Genomic DNA, 19,090 nt, shown 5'->3' with positions numbered 1-19,090 from the left:
TGACGGCAACATAGCACAGTTGTCTCAGAAGTCTGGTAGATGCCAGCATCTTGAAAAATGCCAGGATGTGTATGCTGCTGGGCTAATATGCCCCTTGTTTTCAGATGAAGCTTCGCCTGGAAGCCTTCAGGGGTCTCCAGCTGGCCTTCCTTGGTTTTGCTGACGATGAGCGCCAACACATGGAAGAAGTGGCCCTCGCAAATGGTAAGGTGCCACTGCCACATGTTGCAAACTGAAGCTGCAATGTTCTGGCAAACACTAATGTGGCACTAGCCGTGATTGATTGGCTGTATGCACAAACGAAACTGGACTCCCTCCACTTTGACAGCGCTGCTCGGTGTTTCCCGAGCGGCGAATTCATAACTAGGCATTTTAGTTGCACTTGTTTCTCGGTCAACTCTTCATCACCGAGATTGATATGTGCTTTAGTGAAGCTCATTGTTGCTGACAAAGAATGGCACTGTTCTCCTTGTAGTGCACGTTAAAGACCCCAGGTGGTCAAAATTAATCCAGAGCCCTCCACTACAGCGTGCCTCATAATCAGAAGTGGTTTTGGCACGTAAACCCCAGAAAGAAGAAGAAGAATGGCACTGTTCTGCTCTTGACAGAATTAGGAGGGTATGTTGAGTCACTATAGGAACAGTTTCTGTCTTTTTACAAGAAATCATTTTTACATAGTTCATTGCACATCTACACCTGATAACTTTTGCATACCTTGCTAATAGTGCTTCTTAAATGGTCTTTAAGGAGAGATATGCTGGAGAAATCTAGCTTTGATTATATATTGAGGGTTATGGAACCTTAAGCAATGGTATTGGGCATATTATGGTAGAGCCTAATGTGAAATTTGTGTATTGAGATTGCTTAGCACATTTAAACAACTCCGGACTGAAGGTCCGGGTTCTTTAATTAGTCAAGGGGGACCCTCTAATAATTGCCATAGTAGAGGGGGACCATCTACTGTTGCATCCCTCATAGCCCAGGCAACAATAAATTTCATAATCAATTGAACAAACCTCTGGCAATAGTGCTGTTTGGCCTTTGCAAAGCTATCATTTCCTTCTGTATAATTTTGTTTCTTGTTTTATATGGTGTATAGTTCTAAAAGGCTGTTTTGAGAGTGCAATATTCTACATACTGATGCGCAGATTGTCATGCACCAGCTTGTTGGGTCTCTGATAGTTACTACACAGAAAGCTGAGCTAGGTTGGTAGGTTGTCTTCTAGAACAAATAGGGGGTGTGAATATTCAAACTTTTGAATGGCTGATTGAATTTTCTCCTATTTGACTTGGCCCTCTAATCGAAAGTCACTATTTCCAAATTCAAATATTTTTCAAATATTTTTCAAACACTTGACATAATTAGCTGTGCATAATCAAACATAAAACTGGAAAAAAATGCAATAACTTTAACCTCAGTGCTATAATGGGCATAAAGAGCTAGATATTGGGTAGTAGAGCATGCAACATTGCTCCCTAATTTGGAATTTGGAACATGGAATTCAGCAGTAAACACAACTTAACAAAATTTATGTATGCTGCACCGGTGTTTTTCTCCAGATTAACTTGGAATACACTTCATTGCAGCATTATTTGATGTAGTGGCACCATCAGCCACAACCATAAACAGAGAAAAAGGCTGCTTTTCCATGCGGCCATTGCTGCAGACAATGCCCATTTCTGATTTTGTCTCAAAATATACGCAAAGGCTAACTGGCCCACAACACTGCTTTTTCAAACATCATTCTGATAAGTTTTCATCATGCATTCTCGAAGAGTCCCTAATATGCAAACAAACGGCTTATTTTCCTAGTGCTCTATTTGTTTTTTTTAATAAGGCATGCTTCTTAATGTGATATGTAATGACATAAACCTGCTATCCTTGTGAATACCAAAATGTGAAGATCTTTCATAATAGTCAAAAAGGCTGTTTGTTTTTCAATAACTACTTGAAAGTTATTCAACATTCAATTCGCACTAGTATTGGATTTGTGTACGATGCAGTTTCAAAAGTAACTATTTCCACACCCTTTAGAAATAGGTTACCATTACTACACTGCTCAGAGGTGAATAGTAGTAACTTGCTTGTAATCTTAGATGAAGTCGTGGAAGCCAAGTGTTTTGTTAAGGTCGTTGCACATAACTGTAGAAGGGACACACATTAAACCACATGGGAAATGCATTGGATGGTGCATTCATTTTGCACCACGTCATAGTGGTCATATTGAAAATGCTTATTATGGCTTATCTGCTGTCACTGCATTTAGCATTTTTTAGCCAAAATTTCTAGTAGTCGCAAACAACAGTGTGCCAACACTGGTTGATGGCAAATGAAAATGCATTGAAAGAGATTCTATGGCTGAATTTGGGTCTGGGTTTGGGTTGCAGGGGCTCACGTGGTGGAGCCAACGCTGGCTGCCACTTCCTTGTGGTCGACGACTCCAATCCTGTAGCACCTGTAGTGCCATCGGACATCAGCCCCAAGGTGCAAGTAGTCAAGTCTGAGGTGAGCAGAATATTTTACAGGGGGAAGCGTGGCACCTATGGTTGCCATGATACTGATGTTGCCTTGTCGCGTCATTTAGGTGCTTTTTGCTATGACAGACTGCATAGGTTTTATTTAGACCCTCTTAATGGTTTGCATTCTTAGTATTCACAACTCTGGAATGTTTTGACTGGCTCTAATCACATATTAGTTTTCCTCATAACTATTGTTGCTTATTTTTGAGTATGACATAAGATGAGTTGATTTGTTTAGATAGACATGTACATGAAACTAAACTTGGAAAGGTAGTTGCAATGCGAGAAGTATCAGCGTTCAGCTTCATTTTTGAGTTTTCAGAAAGTGTAACTTCAACATTGTTTTATTGAAGTATATATTATTTAGCTCCTGCCTAGAAGTCTACTGGGGAAAAAAAAAAGAAAAATCTTCCTGACCAGTCACACGGCCACATATATAAGCCCCGTAATTGAACAAGGAATGCTGCAAAAGTTAGATGAGAACAGGTGGGTCACTAAGTTGCTACACTGTTCATGAAGTGGAGCAGAAGAGAATGTCCTATGTGTAATATAAATGCTTATGACAGTTGCAGCCTTTCAGCTGAATGTTTTTACAGATGTGTTGTTTTGGTACTGACAAATCCTATGTCTCTTCTCTGCAGTGGTTTTGGGCAAGCATTCAACATGCCCGGTGTTTCATGGCTGGAGCTTACATTATGAGCACGTGAGTTTGCCCTTTTGTGTTGCGGCTCTCATGTTGTGTTTCTGATGACACATGAAGACGCTTTCCGAAAGACATGCTAAAAAGTGATCACTTAACTTACCAGCAAAGGGATAAGCGCAATGTGCAGGCATTTCTGTGGCCATTACATTTGTACAGGAGGAGAGTAATTGAGAAAAAACCAGAAAGCCTTCTGCACACCTGTGGCACTTTGACCATCTACCTGCAGTTTGGCCCATTGAAGTCCCTGTCATGCTAAACTGTGGAATTGTGTACCGTATTTTCCAGTGATAAGTCACCTTTCTATGAATTTTCATCCGTGCGTCTTATGAAAGGACTTATGTACTTTTTTTTTTTTTTTTTAGAAAAACTTGTCAAAAGTGGATTGGGGCTATGGCGATCTAGGCGCGCTGAGTTGACCTCCTCTGCCACTTAATTGCTACGGTTTTGTGTGCGCTATCGAGGGTACCAGGTTCATCTCGTTATCGAGTTGCCGAGAGCCTTGTGAGGATGGAGCAGCAATGCAAGTGATGGCAGGCCGACCGCGAGTCAACGGCGCCGCTACGCAAACTGCGCAGTTGCTACAGTACAAGCCCCCCCCCCCCCCCGTGCCTTCCCGCTTTCCTCTGTTGTGCGCGATTCGGCTCACCGTCACACGCTTTCACTCGCACATACAGCATACGGTGCGTGTTATCGCCTTTGGACTTCATACGGAACATCGCGGTGAACATGACTGCAGAAATGTGCCTGGAGTGTCCATATTATTGCTATCGCAATTATAGGAATGGCAACCATACACTTGAGCATGACCCGCGTTCACGGAGTAAAACGTAACATTTTTTTTTTTTTTTTTATCGTTTACCAACGAACGTGCGTCTTATACACCGGTGCGACTTATATACATTTCTTGGGGGGAAAAGTGCTGTTTTGAAGGGCTGCGACTTATACAAGGTGCGACTTATAGCCCGGAAATACGGTAGTTGGGCTCACATGAGTGTGGCTACTTTCAAAGGGTTACCGTGTCTACTGCATGAGGCTGAAACTGGAGTAGTCACATGCATGAATGCACTCAACCTCCGTGGTGTAAATGACTGGCACTGGCTGCAGCTTGCCAAGTAAACGTGAGCAATAATCAAGTTGTTTTTTAAATTTATTTTTTCTTCTTTGCCTGGTGTAGTAACCGACACCAGTTTCCTTTAGACGGCAGAGACCACTCCCTTGGCAGCAGCACATTGCAATTCATTGCTGATGCATTTTCACTTTAAACTAGTGAAAGAGCCCAGTGTGTGGTATAGCCTGTAGGTCACTGTGGGTGTTCTGCCATGGTAGTTGCACATGTGTGAATCGCATTCTGTCGTGCCCTCCATACATGGCATAATTTGGGGCTGCTCTTGAGTACCCCTGCATAAGCAGTGAAGTTTTCTTCAGTCTTGATCGATGGGGCCAGCGCTCCTGTCTCACTCTATAATGCTATATAAGACAATGGAACTATATGAATAATTAATCTTCAAAATGACATGCCGTCCTGTGAAATTCAATGGCCACCAATTGTCCTAAAACTGGGCCAACCACATGAACTTGAGTTGTTTACTGGAAGTTGCATGCAGCAGGCCCCATGGTAGCAGCGACTCCATTGCGGCCCTCCCTTGGCGCCCCCCGTTCGGAGAGCAAGCGGCGGAAGTTGCGCGAGAGCCTTGCCAGCAGCTGGCCCAGGAAGCTGAGCAGAGCGTGCTCGTCGACCCTTCTCCCCCGAGAGCCCCCGGCACCGCAGGGGGTCTCGGCCAACAAGTCCGTCTCTGTCCTTGACATCAGCCTCACGCCTGAAAAACAACTCGCCACAGGTAAGAATCATTATAGCTGGCTCAGCTGGCATGGAATTCTTCAAATAGCTTTAAAACAAGCTGGATATCTAGTGGCATTGACTTAGAGCTAAAAATTTGTGTCCTCTTTTTTTTGAAGCAAGATTTCATGACGTGTTCAAGGTTCTCAAGAGAATTGGTTGCAGTATATCTGAAAAACAGGGGACCTCTAGTGCATAAAAGAAAAGCTTCTCCAAATGACACATAGGACTCGCCAGAACCTAAAAACATCTTGTTTGAAAGTTTGATCTTCCTAAATTAAAAAATTTAGTTAGGGAAATACCGTATTTATTCGATTATAAGGTGGTCATGATTATAAGGTGAGGGTGCAATTGGGAAGACCCAAGAAAAAACTTGAATATGCACACCGATATAAGGCGATAGAGGGTAGCCAACGGATTATCAAGACTCGAGGATCGCTTGAAATACTGAACGTTTGTTTGCCAATGCGGTGAACCAGCATTCATCTCTCTCTGTGCTAGAAGAATGGCCAGAAAGTGTGCTGCAGCGACTCCATGCTGTAGGAGATGCAGGCGATGTACGTAAAGTTCATTTAGAGGCCACCATCACCATAGTAACCAGAAAGAATACTTGAGAAAAAAATGGGAGCACACTTCATTAAAACCAACCGAAAATAGACTAAATTCGCATCACCTGACAACATAGTGTCCATGGAGGTGGGACATAGCCATGGCCTCGTGGAAAGTGAGTTGAAGGTGAGTGTAAGGGAGGTGGAGGGCTTGAGAAGGGGTAAGTTCTGTAGCTCTTGTAATACAGCCTGCTGTCTGTTTTTTGTAAGAAAGCATTCTGGGAGAGATAATTTCTATGTTTCAACAATGCTCCTAAATGTGATTGAAATAATTTCGGGTACCCTTTTTATGATCACTTTGTTCTTGTCTGATGCTTCCACTTTCATGGTTTGCTTTTTGAAACCATTGTGCATAGGTCAGATCATAGCACAACAGTTGAATTTCCAAAGACCTTCAGCCTTATAATGCCCGCTGCAGTGCTCGACACAGAGGGCCAGGAGAACAAAGAGCCATCTGACATGACCCGCATGTCCAAGCGCGCAGCAGGTCTGCTTGGAGCTACTGCAGACCGAGACCAACTACGTCGCCATTCTGCACTCCATCCTCACGGTATGGCAACTAACTTCTGCATTAGCTTTGGCCTCTCGGAAAACTGAAAAGATTGACTGATGGGATTTATAACCTGAGGCAACACAGAATTTATAAGAGATGGCATAGCGAAGGGCTCTGGATTAAATTCAACTATCTGGAATTGTTCTCTGTGCAACCAAAGTATGATATTGCAAATCAGTTCTGCAGAATTCTGCAAGGTGGAGGTAGGTTCATGAAAGGAAAAATTGACATCCACCCATATGTAGCACGAAGCTACAGAGGAAAGCCATACTGTTTTCTCAGAAACAAAGCTTTGTAGTTAAAGAAAAATGCATCCTGGACCGAAATCCTTGTCCAGGACGAATTTTTCTTCAACTACGAAGCTTTTTCTGAGAAAGCCGTGTGGGTTTCCTCTGTAGCTTCATTCTACATATGGGTGGATGTGAATTTTTTCTTTCAAAGTGTGGTATACGAGCATTTTTGCATTCCATCCCCCTTGGAAAGCGGCTGCTACAGGCAGGAATCACACCCGCAACCTCTGTTCAGCCGCAGTATGCCACAACCCCCTAAACCTCACTGCAGAGCCAAAACTGGAAAAGTCACACGTATTGTTTTGATAAAATACCGTATTTTCGCGCATATAACCCGCCCTTGCATATAACCCACCCCTAACTTTGAACTTATCGACAAAGAAAAAAATAACCTCGCGTATAACCCGCACGCGATCCGAAAAAAGTGAGGACTAGTTACAACTACATGCAGTCATCATTTCATTTTCAAAACAAATTTATTCAAAAAACTGCCGCAACGTTCTCAGTGCTGTCGTCCGATTCACTGCTGCCATCCGAGGCTTCATCGCCGCTCTCAAGACGTAATCGTCTTCGGAACCATCTCGCAGCAGCTCTGTTGCCGATTTCTTCAGCAGCGGCTACGATCTTCAGTTTCTGTTTCACTGTAAAACTGCCGCCGAGACACACTCGTGATGCCTAAACAAGGCTGGCCAACTGTGCAAACTGGGCTTACAAGAAACGGCACCTGACTCATGCAAAAACGTGTCGATAGGCATGCGGACAACAGGACTCTGCACGTAGGCCGTGAAGCCGACCCCCACCCCCTCCCTTTGCAAATCTTCGCAGATAACCCGCACTCCCACTTTTTAAGCAATTTTTCCAATTTTTGGTGCAGGTTATATGCGAGAAAGTACGGTACTCACCAATGTTAGCTGACTAGTTGTACACCTCATTCAAGGTTGAAGCAGGAATGCTGCAATGGGCAGTGGTATACCTAACTTTCTAGTGTGTAGACCACTTATAATGTATGTCACTGGGGTGCAAGTATCTGTATATACAGTAGAACTCCGCTGTTACGTTCCTGGGTGCTGCGTTTTCACGGCTTTTACGTCGTTTTCGGCCGGTCCCGGCACAGCTCCCTAGAACCCAATGCATTAATAACCCCACTGTTAATAACCCCACTGCGCGCTGTTCACGACCGAGAAGAAGCCCTCACAGGACACGCACACACACACAGCTTCAAATTGTGCGCCGCCACTCGTATCGCATCGTCTCGCAATGCGGAACGGTGTATTAGAACATTAGAAAATGCTAGAAGTAATGAAATCCGAAGATCACCGTAGTCAGTTGGCTGAGTGAGGTAAAAGTCCTGAAATGCCCACATTGGCGGCGATGGCGGTGAGTGCTCATCGCTCTCCTTGTCGTCTGCTAGCCAGAGAGCTTCTAGAGAGCATCCAGACCAAAATCGTCCTGGCTGGTTCTGGCAGCCCACGGGTAGCCAGAACCGTCCAGTTCAAGTAAAACGAACATGTGGCAGAAGTGCGTTATGCAGTGGGTGGAGCAACCAGAGAAAAATGAAGGCGCTCTGGCTGGGTATGGAAGCCTGCAGGTAGCCAAAAGTGGAAAATCGAAGACGCCTTTTGTGAGCTACCGTTTTTGCTTGAAAATCTTTCCAGGGCAGGTTGAAAACAGGGATTTTTGATCCTAAGTACTGTACTCTAAGCTTCGCTGAGATATGCTGCCACTATTGGGTCACCATAGGGTCGGGCACGTGCATGCTGACTGGTCAAGTTCGAATTATTCGGTGAACGCCAATTTTAAGGTTGAAATAATGAAAGTTTGGGCCCGTTGAAATGCGTGGGTGCTAGCCGGGACCTTCGGTTGGGATCGAATTAACTGGAGTCAAATTAGTGGAGGTATTAACATTAGTGGACATTAGTCGAATTAACATTAGTGGACATTAACATTAGTATTAGTGGAAGTATTATTAGTGGTAGTATGTAACATGTAAAAAATGTGTAGTGCGTATGTAACATGTGAAAGTGTGCTACCCACAAACTAAGTGGTGTGGTTTCTCTTTTTAACCTTTCAATATATCGAGCACCACTCTGCTCTTTCAAATTATTTTGGCACCACTGTAGTACAGTATAGACCACTTATAACGTAACCGCTTATAGTGCAGGGCCGTATAGTACGGTCTTTTCAGACTTCCGTTAATTTTCCCATAGCACTCCATGTATACGCATACCGCTTACAGTGCAGCCGCGTGAGACAAAATGCCGGTTATAATGCGGCTTCCACGGGAAAATCTCGCTGACAAGGGCGATAGCGAGCACGCTTCTCAACGAGGTGCTCCCACCGATGGGAGAGGAGATCAACGAGGGCGATGCGGAGCATGAGACTGGAGCATGATCCAAGGGCTCGTCGCCACGCGCCGTATATGCGAGTGAAAGCGCGCGGGGGACGCACGCCTTCACGGAGCGAACGCACAGTGGAGGGCAAACGCGACTTCTATCGCGCGAAAGGCCGTGGGGATATAGGAGGGAGGGAGGAGGGAGGGAGGGAGGGGAGGGGGGGACGCTTCGCTGCAGCACCAATGCGTATCTTGCAACGTATCTTGCAACCGGGCGCAAGGGGAACTGGCGACGCAATCTCCCACGCGAAAGGAGCAAAGCGGGAAGGCAGCACGGGGGGAGGGAGGGGAGGGGGCGACTTCCACTTTGCCAACAAATGCGTTCGCGCCTGTGCCGGCTGTCGGTGTTGTCGCACGCACCGTATCTTGAAAGCCATCTCCACACGGCTCTGACCTTTGTATGCGCTGTGCTTACGCCGTTCAGTTTCCATTGAAGCGATAGACCGCATGAACCTTTGCTCACTGCGGCGGCCACGTTTCCCCATGCCCACGTTTTGACCGTGGTTGTCTGCGGTCATCGAGTCTATTCATGTTTGCTTGTACGCGTTGACACCACACTTGTTAATTCAGTTAGTAAGCAAATGTGTCAAGTTTGCAGCCGATAAAACTACTATCCCTACTCCTTATAGCTCTCTACCAATTTGCTATCGCAATTGATGCTTCACCTTTCGGGCGAAACTGAGACATTTTTTTTTTATTATTATTACTTTGTCTGCTTCATGCGAAGATCATGGGTACTTGGACATTAACCTTTCAACGTTGGTAAATTTAATTGGATGCAAAACTCCCAGTCGCACGCTTCGATTCTCGGATACGCGCGGCTGCTTGGTCTACATGTTTTGCATACGTGCAGGGCTTGATAATCGCAGTTTTGGTTATAGTGTGGTACCGCTTATAGTGCAAATATTCACGACTCCGGCGACTTACGTTTATAAGCGGTCTACACTGTATTGTAATACATTCTGTCTATACTGCCAACAACCCTGGCACAGTATTTTATAAGCTGATGATACTACAATTTTCGCTGCAAATAAATCTCAATTTTACTCAAGAAAAACTTAACATCGATCTTCGTCATGTCCATTCCTGGTGTAAATCGAACTTGTCGCATGTTTATCCTTGTAAAACCCCATTTACGGTAATCCATTCTCCCAATTATGTATTACCTCTAGTTTAGCAGTATCGCTTGACAATCATTCTCTATCTCTAACAGTACAATGTTTCTTGATATAACCCTTTATAGGCACCTCAAATTATATCATGCCACATCAATGTTTAAGGAAATTTGTTTAAGAATGTATGTAGTTTTTAACACTCATTCCTTCTTCCAGACCCACATTAGTTTATCACTATATTACGCTTACGTTCATTGTCATCTTTCTTACTGTGTATCGTCTTGGGGCAACACATATTACACACCTCAATCCTTTTCAACACTTACAAACTCAGGCTGTAAGACTTATGACATTCAGCCCAATTATACAGTAGAACCCCGTTGATACGTTTTAAAGGGACTGCGGAAAAAAAATGTAACAGCCCGTGCTCGGAGCATTCAGAGCTGTTTGTGACGTTGCTTTGGCAAATCATCACATTTCACATATGCTTCGCCGCATAACACGGTTCTCTTGCGGCGGAGCTGACCAAAGAGACCTGGTGATTATGTACCCTTGCTGGCCTTACGTTATAAGCCGTCTACACTGTAATTAGTTTTCCGGAGTGGCGCTGAACACATTAATCCTCGAGCTATGACTGCCATTTTAAAGAAAAATGTGTAGTGCGTATGTAACATGTGAATACTGTGAAATAAATTGCATACTCATAATTACTAACACACTTTGCTGCTAGAAAGTTGAAAGAAAATGGAGACTGCACCCCCCTCAGGAAACAGATTCATGTCCATCCTTCACAAATTGTGGCCCATTTGTTTGCGTTCTTCCCTAACTTGGGCTTGCCTTAACGCAGTCTGTTACCAGCATATGTGTAAAGGGTTACTGGAGTTAATAGCGGTGCATAGTAGATATTCTATCTGGTCAGTCGAGATGAAGGTGACCTCAGTTGACCTTCACTTCCAGGTGACCTCATTTGCAAACTCAACATAAAGAGAATGACTCCTTTGGTACATTTTGGTAAATGCTACGGGTTTAATTTACTCCCTCATGATTGCTGCTCGACATATTCGCTTCTAATGTTGCCACATGATGATTTTTGCTGCTGCACCAGAAGTGCCACGTTTTCAAAGAGATAATTGCTACACAGTGAAAGGAAGTCTCCGAGCTTATGCATCCATGGCGTATATTTGGTATTTATTTACACGATAGATAACTTACGTTTAAGGGCTCTCGATTGAGTGAAGAGTAAATAAATACGATATGCGCAAAGAACACGTAACTTATTAGCATGATCACAATGCAGCCACGAGATCGGATTCCTGGGCCTAATCTGGATTACCGCATTACCAAACATGATGACTGCTAGCATAGTACACCTCATGCTTGGATCTTGCGCATAGAGCACTGTAGAAAGGTGGTGATCTTTAACTGGTACAGACATTTTAAGACAGTTTCTCCCGCAATCTTCAATCACGCTAAACACGCACAGGAATCGGCTCGCATGAACCTCTTGATATAGCCAAGAGGTCTCTGACTTATATGGCGGCACCTTTTGGTAAAAAGAAAAACAGGTCCTGGATTTCTATTGCTCCTGAGGCATCGTTGCTCCATCTGAAAACCTTTCCAACACCGTGGCCTAGGTCACAGTGGTAGCCAAGGCAAACTTTGTGCATTCGCATAGCGAATTATCCTAGGATATACAGCACAGTGCCACGGCGGCTTTCTTCTTTTTCCTTTTTTCGACATCTTCGGCATTACGCATGTCATGCTCTAGCATCGACCTACCATCAATTGCCATCCTCCTGTACGCTTTCTTGTGTATATGGTGTGTGACACAGTTCCCTCTTCCTATTTGTATGCAGTATGTGCATTGTAATGAAGCGCCATACGACCATGGTGAGTTTGAGCATGCCAAGCACCATAGGGTGCCGGGTCTGCACCTGCTCTAAGCCTTGTATCACCACGCCACTGCGCCTGTGGTCAACCCTCCCAAGCCAGGGAAAGGCGAGCCCGCACATGCACCTAGGGAGACTTTAGGCGATATTCCAAGGGGATATTTATTAATCGGGTCTTGAACACAACACTACTGTTTACAATTAAACTAAATGCTATCACATATAATGGCCAAATAATCGTCAGTGACAATAATCGTCAGTGACGAAATAGACGGGTGCGATTGCAGGTTGCTGCCTCAAGAAATCAAACAACGTAAGGGTGCGTGCGCAAGCCTGCGAAGGCTGGGAGCCATGACGAGCCGAAGTTACAGCCGATCGGCTATGAACAAAGGGCCACCTCTGGCCAAAGAGTCCAACTTGTATGCACCTTCTGACGTCCTGACGTGGTCTCCTCATGCCCTGTATCACGCATGTATGCAAGGCAGGCGCAAGCAAGGCTCTAGTCTTCCCATAACTTGGCGAATGGGTTGGCCAGTTGACAGTGTTTTATGACTTGCTGCCACCTCTTCCAGGCAGGAGGTAATGGATGTGGAGGTTCCCTGAAATGCAATGGCGTCGCATCACACAACTGCACTGTGACCGCTCAAACTCCCACACAACGGCTTGAGTTGCACCAATACTGGGCCAATGGGGCAACCCGCTGACCCTCCGTGGGTAGGGTGGCAGCCGGGTGACTGTATTTTATGACCTGCTACCACCCCATCCAGCCAGGAGGTGCGAGAAATGGAGGTTCCCCAAAGCACAATGGCGTTGCGCAACTACACTGTGAATGCCCAACCTCCTACAATTTGTATGTGTACTACATGAACCCTGGGGAGTGTTAGCCAGCACTACTCACAACCATGGTGGTGAAAATGGAACATCCTGTCAACCATAGGCGTCCTTGATGTCATAAAGTAGGATACAAGGGTTTGTTAGCCAGTTGTCTACTTCTAAATTCACGTAGCATGTGACACCTACAGTGGAAAGAATGTTGGACCTCTTAAGAGTTGTTTGTTATTCCTAAAGCAGTGTTTCAGAAGGCATTCCAAAATGCATTCTAAAGTTGGGAACAATGTATTGCTAGCAAAGGGAAATACTTTGAAAGCAAAAACTTATGTTCTACCTACCAAGACAAAAATTTTTTGAGACAGTCCAGTCTTTGGGCAATAACTGTAGGGTAACACTCAACATAACTAAATGGCTTCATGTTCGAAATACATGTATCAAAATTTTTTGATGAATGATTTTATCTGCACTAGATCTGAAAAGTGTTGAATGATATTACTCCCAAGCTAAATTAAAGTTTGCCTCATGATGAAATTGTGTTGTCAGATAAGCTCTAATAAGGCAACTATAAATGTTGACAAAGGTGTTAAAAAAAAAAACTATTTCACACTGGTAAACAAGCAATTGTAACAGATAGCTGCACCAATTTTCAAGCTATGCCATTACACTGCTGAGAAAGTGATCACAGGTATGGTTCCTGGCTGTAGCAACTGCACTTCATGTGCATGGAATGCGTCAACACTTGTGCACTTAGATGTAGGTTGTAGCTGGTTGAAATAAATCTGGAGCCATCAATCGATCATAAGACTTTGGTTGCAGCTATTCAAGGCACCCCTGGAGGACCCAAGCAGCATGCCGGGGGAGCCGCTGCTGGACTCTGCTGAGGTGCGGCTCATTTTTGGCCACCTGCCACCCATTTACGAGGTGCACCGCAGCCTACAGCTCCAGCTGCAGGCAATGCTGCGCACCTGGTCTGACGATCACGCAGTAGGCGAAGCCGTGTTGGCACACCGTGAGGCGTTTGAGAAGGCCTACCCACCCTTCGTCAACTCCTTCGAGCGTGCCAAAGAAACCCTCGCCCAGTGCGACCGGCAGCGGCCTAGGTTTCACGCCTTCCTCAAGGTCTGTGGCTTTTTTACATTTACAGTCAAACCTCAGTACAGTAGACTTCCGGTAATTCGACTTCGGGTAATTAGATGTTTCAGTTAATTCAATCCTGACTGAAAGTCCCAACCCTTCCGTTATTTCGATCCTAAAATTGGTCTTCACTGGATAATTTGAACTTGACCAGTCAGCGCGCACGCGCCTGGCCCCCGATGGTGACCCCGATAGCGACCCTTTTAATGGCAGCGTAACTCTCATCGAAGCTTAGGGGTCAGAGAATGCGTTGAGCAGACGGCATCTCTCGTCGAAAATGCCTATTTTCGGCTCGCCCGAGGAAGATGTTCAAGCGAAGATTTACCATAGCTCACAATTTCTGATTAAGGTATTTACTCAATTCTAACGAACACTTTTTTTCCTGAAAGAAAATTGGCTTGAAAATTGCCTGTGCAATCGAACACGAAACCAAACCTCTTTCACAACGTTGCATGATTTGCTGCATAACATGAATGTAGTGCGGTAAAGCTGACTTTGAAATACCGTGCGGCAAAGCTAACTCTAGAAAACTGGCTGCCATTGTGCAATAATCGTGCTTGCTGAAAAATCAAGGGCACAATATTTCTACTTTGTTTAGGAGCTTTAATGTAATTTCTACGTTAGTTTGCTACTTTGGAGGCATAGAAAGTGGGTTTGTGTTTGATTCAGAGGAGTGTTAGAATAGAGCAAATACTGCCAAATGAATCAAAAGTGTGTTTTGGCATTATTTCTGCATCGTGTTTAATTCAATCCGCCCGATAATTTGACCAGTTTCGTCGGTCCCGTCAGGGTCAAATTAATATAAGCCGACTCTATAAAAATTATCCATATCCAACATCCATGTTAGAATTTGTGTAGCATTTAATTGAAGGCTATAAAACATGTGATGCATACAGTTACAGTGAAATCCCATTGATATGTTCCTCACTGTTGCATTTGACCGGCTGCTACTTTGCATTTTCGTGGTCTTAACTGAAACCTCATCAACTCCCATGTATTATGTTCCCATTTGATGCTTCACCATTGTGTAATGTTCCCGCATCTTACATTGAGTTTGAACACAGCAGTCACATAAATTTAGCAGTGCAGAGGCAAATTTGCTCTAGCAACTGATTCGTTGTAACAAGCGATCAATATGTTGTAACAAGTGACCGTTACCAAATCCGCCAAGTGCACGGCTACATTTATATTGTGGCCTGCAAGGGCCTCATATGCATTGCATAATCACCGGTTCTCTTTAGTCAGCTTCACTGTAATAGAGCTGTGTTATGCAATAAAGGAAGGAAGGAAAATAAGAGGTGAAAGGCAGAGAGGTTAACCAGGTTAAGTGTCCAGTTGGCTACTCTGCACAGGGGGATGGGGTAAGGGCAAAAAAATGAGACAAGAGATTAAAAGAAAAGAAAAAGAGACGCATCAGTCCGCACATTCTATAGTTTTTCACTAAGTCCTGTTTCTTTTAAAAGGCGTACTAGCGCTTTTAAAGCAGTTCGTTCCGACATCGGCTGGGACCAGGGACCAAGAATTCTGGCTTCCGTAAAGGGGCGGCTGACTATCTTGTCAAGCGTAGTGCTGAGGACTTTCCTTTGTGCACTAAAATGACGATAGTCACACAGAAGATGTGCTGTCGTCTCTTTGCACTCGCAAGTTTCACAATCTGGACTTGTGGCCATTCCGATAAGGTAGGAGTACGCGTTGGTAAAAGATACTCCAAGCCATAGGCGACAAATAAAGTTACCTCCCATCGTGGTAAGCCATGTGGAAGGCGGAGCTTCAGATTAGGATCTAGGGAACAGAGGCACTGGTATTTAAAGTCCGTTGAATTCCAGTGGGCTAACGTAAGCTCGCGAGCAAGATCACGGAGCTTTCCTGCTGCGTCTGTTCTGGACATATAGATTGCGACGAAATCAGCACTGGTATGTGAAGATCGAGCGGCTGCGTCTGCTTGCTCGTTTCCAAAGATACCACAGTGACTTGGCAGCCATTGAAAGACGATGTCATGTCCTTTGTCAACTGCTAGATGGTAAATTTCGCGTGTGTCCGCGACAAGTCGTTCGTGGGGTCCATGGCGTAGTGCAGAGAGCAAACTCTGGAGGGCGGCTTGGAATCGCAGAAGATAGACCATTCCTTAGGTGGTTCCTGATCGATAAATTCCATTGCTGCACACAGAGCTGTAAGTTTGACAGCCGTCGTCGATGTCAAGTGCGATGTCTGGAATTTTATCAGTGTAGATTTTGCTGGGACAAATTATGCAATAAAACATATCAAGAGTGGAAAGGGGCCACCGTCACAGAACATTGTACAGGTTTTTACCGTAGATGTATGACACCAATCTTGCGTTTAATATTTCACACATATTTGACACGATTGGTTGTTGAGAGGTACTGCTATCTATGTGGAATCGCCTAAAGTCATCTGAAATTTTTTCCACTCACTGGTGCACACAGCTTGATTTGTTAACCTCCGAGCGCTCGATCACAGCTGCCGCTATTGTGTTTCCGGTAGTGCAGTGTGGCCAATGCTCAGAGATGCTAATTAGTTTTATCTTTGCCTTTGGATGCAGTTCCCCTTTCAGTTGCGGTTTACGTATTCCCATACACTGGAGTGCTTAAGTTAGTCACGATTTCAGTATGGCCGCTCGCAGTGCCTCTGCTCGCTACTTAAGCATTTCTTCTTCTGACTTGTTTTTCTTCTGATGAAACATGCTTTTGAGGCAACAAATTGATAGCCATAAATTTTGCTATACATTTTTCTCTATCTCTTACTGTATAGCGTATTTGTGTGTATACCATTGATGCGAGCAAAGCATTTTTCAAAGAAAATATTGCTTGCAATAAATTTTTACTTTATTCATTAATTTTCAATAACTTCCTTCTACTGGAATCTGCTATAAAGAAAATGACCAGGTGCACGACTTTGCAAAAATATTCATCCCTCAAAGGGGGAAGCACAGGCACACCATCCGCTGTCATGGTATGAGTGCCGAGACATCTATTAGCTGTACTGGCAGCCATTCAGAGCTGTTTCTGACGTTGCTTTGGCGATATACAGACAGGGGCACCTATAGCATGTCGCTGCGAGAGCACAGGCTAAAGCGGGGACACGCCGCTGGGAAAAGTCATGGCGGCTATGCTACTTGCTCTCGCGATAACCAATGGGCCAACTCGCGAGAGCTCGGGCAATCTCCTTCGGCTTGGGCCTTCGGCAAGTGCGGCTCGGCGTGCTACGACCTGGCGCGAGCACTAGGCACTCTCTTCAGCTTTAGTGTCTGGAAAGTATCAACACAAGGTACGCTCTCCCCACATGGGCAAAGACACCATGCGCAAGCTCAAGTCCTAGTCACAAAGGTGTCGGCGGACGAGAGGGAAGCATGTACGTACCCAGTGCTGGTCTCGGAGATAAGAGAGTCACGCTCAGCCGTCAGCAGCCGAACGCAGCCGCGTCTTGACTTCACCCCCCCCCGCAAATCGTCGCAAGTGGAGTGCCACCGCTGAAACCGGTTGCAAGTGGAACGGGGGAGGGGGGGGGGGGGGGGCAGGCGTAGGGACAACAGAACTGGTGAAGCCCGCACAACAACGCCGGCACATTCCTCAACCACAAGCTTGACATAAGTGCTCATGATATTCACAGGCCTCTGCATGCAATTCATAGTGCGGGGATGGCAGTCTCCTTCCAACACTCTGTTTGACAGTATGGTAGCGACGTTTTTTATCTTCCAAGGGGCTGTTTGTGAATGTCGTGGAGACCAGTGGATTTAAAGTGGTTGAGCCCTTGGAGTAGTGCATGTCATATCATAAATGTCTGGTATTTCAGAGGTGTCAGACCAAGCCTGAGTGTGGCCGGCAGACTCTGGCAGAGCTGATGATTCGCCCTATTCAGAGGCTGGGAAGCATGATCCTGCTACTCAAAGGTGCGCTGTTTTCGCAGATTTGATCACTAGTTAGCATTGCCACGCTGTCTCCTTCACATGCGCCTTTTGAGGCCCAAAGCTGTTTGAATGTAAAAACCTGGCTGTGCAACACAATTCAGCACCGAGCATAATGGGTCCCCTACACTGAACCACCTGTTTTGAAGTTTAGTCATTGCCTCATTTGGGATATGCCCGTTGCACAGAAAGACTTCTTCCCTTGTCTCCCACTTTCAGAAAGCTTCCTGGAAACCTTCTTCTCAAAGTGTGTTGAGCAAATTTTACAGTTTACACTGAATGTTTTTGACGGTGGCATGAGCCTTGTTGATCCTAAGTGTCAGTTTTTTGAAGATAGAAAAAAAACATGCGGGGCTCACTTCATCAAATAAGGTAATTACATGTATGAGATGGTGCTTTTTTATGTGTATATGCCATGCTGCATAGTAATAGTCAATTTTTTATTCCTGCGAAATTTATGCTGCCCGTTGTTGGTACTACTACTACACTAGTAAGGCCTCATTCACACAGCCGTCAAACGCTCCGTCACGTCACCGTCACAGCATCCGTTTTCGTCAGGGGAGAGGGTTTCCGAGTCGTTTTCCCCTCAAAAACGGCTCGCCGGCGACGCAGAGCGGTGCTCTACGTTTTCGTCGCCAGCACGGTGACGGATCCCCGCCCCTCAAATATCGACCAATCAGAAATTAAGAAGCCGACGCTAAATACAGCCATATTACAAAGCTGAAGCTGGCAACAGCAGCGGCGGCTGGTTTGTTTACATGCGTGCCAGCATTGGTTCCACGTGCGGCACGTCGAAAACTCAGCTGTGCGTTTCGGTGGTGCTCAAATGTGCGACATGGACCACGCCAATGGCCGAACTTGCGATTCCTGCACATTTTTGCCCCCAGGTACTTGTTCGTCGCCGAGCTTTGCGCCCTTCTTGCGGTCTCCGCTTGCAAATCAAGAACAGCAGCAGAAAACCGCTCGGCATTGCGAAAGTCGCCTATTCGTACACTGCTCCGTCGCGCCTGCTGTGCGTTTTTTTGACGTGACGGTGACGTGACGGAGCGTTTGACGGCTGTGTGAATGAGGCCTAAGCCACCTCTGCAACTTAGTCACATTCTCTTCCAATGTGAGATGACAGAATGGCTTTCGTTCTACTGGTACAAGCCATTGTGCAGGATGAGCTCAAATCAGTCCTGTGCACAAGACACTTATTGCCTTGTGAAAATGGTGCCACTGAGCAGCTTATCGTTGGTGCAGCATGTGGTTGCTCACATTCGTTTGCATGAATAGCTTACTAGTATAAGTGCAGCA

At 45.3% G+C, this 19,090-nt stretch overlaps 1 protein-coding gene across 1 annotated transcript in view; it reads left to right on the top strand.

Annotated features, from left to right (window-relative positions):
* The window catches only part of LOC119435108 (protein ECT2), a 72,424-nt gene that overhangs the window by 21,196 nt on the left and 32,138 nt on the right, over window positions 1–19,090 (top strand). Inside the window, exons 8-13 of the mRNA XM_049659702.1 lie at window positions 105–204; window positions 2,389–2,449; window positions 4,828–5,008; window positions 6,153–6,218; window positions 13,555–13,857; window positions 17,683–17,779. Coding sequence (XP_049515659.1) covers window positions 105–204; window positions 2,389–2,449; window positions 4,828–5,008; window positions 6,153–6,218; window positions 13,555–13,857; window positions 17,683–17,779 — 808 coding nt within the window. The remainder of the gene's footprint in view (window positions 1–104; window positions 205–2,388; window positions 2,450–4,827; window positions 5,009–6,152; window positions 6,219–13,554; window positions 13,858–17,682; window positions 17,780–19,090) is intronic.

This window comes from Dermacentor silvarum, unplaced genomic scaffold, assembly GCF_013339745.2.
Source record: "Dermacentor silvarum isolate Dsil-2018 unplaced genomic scaffold, BIME_Dsil_1.4 Seq458, whole genome shotgun sequence".
Taxonomy (NCBI): Eukaryota; Metazoa; Arthropoda; class Arachnida; order Ixodida; family Ixodidae; genus Dermacentor; species Dermacentor silvarum.
This window is presented reverse-complemented; position numbering and strand designations above follow the sequence as displayed.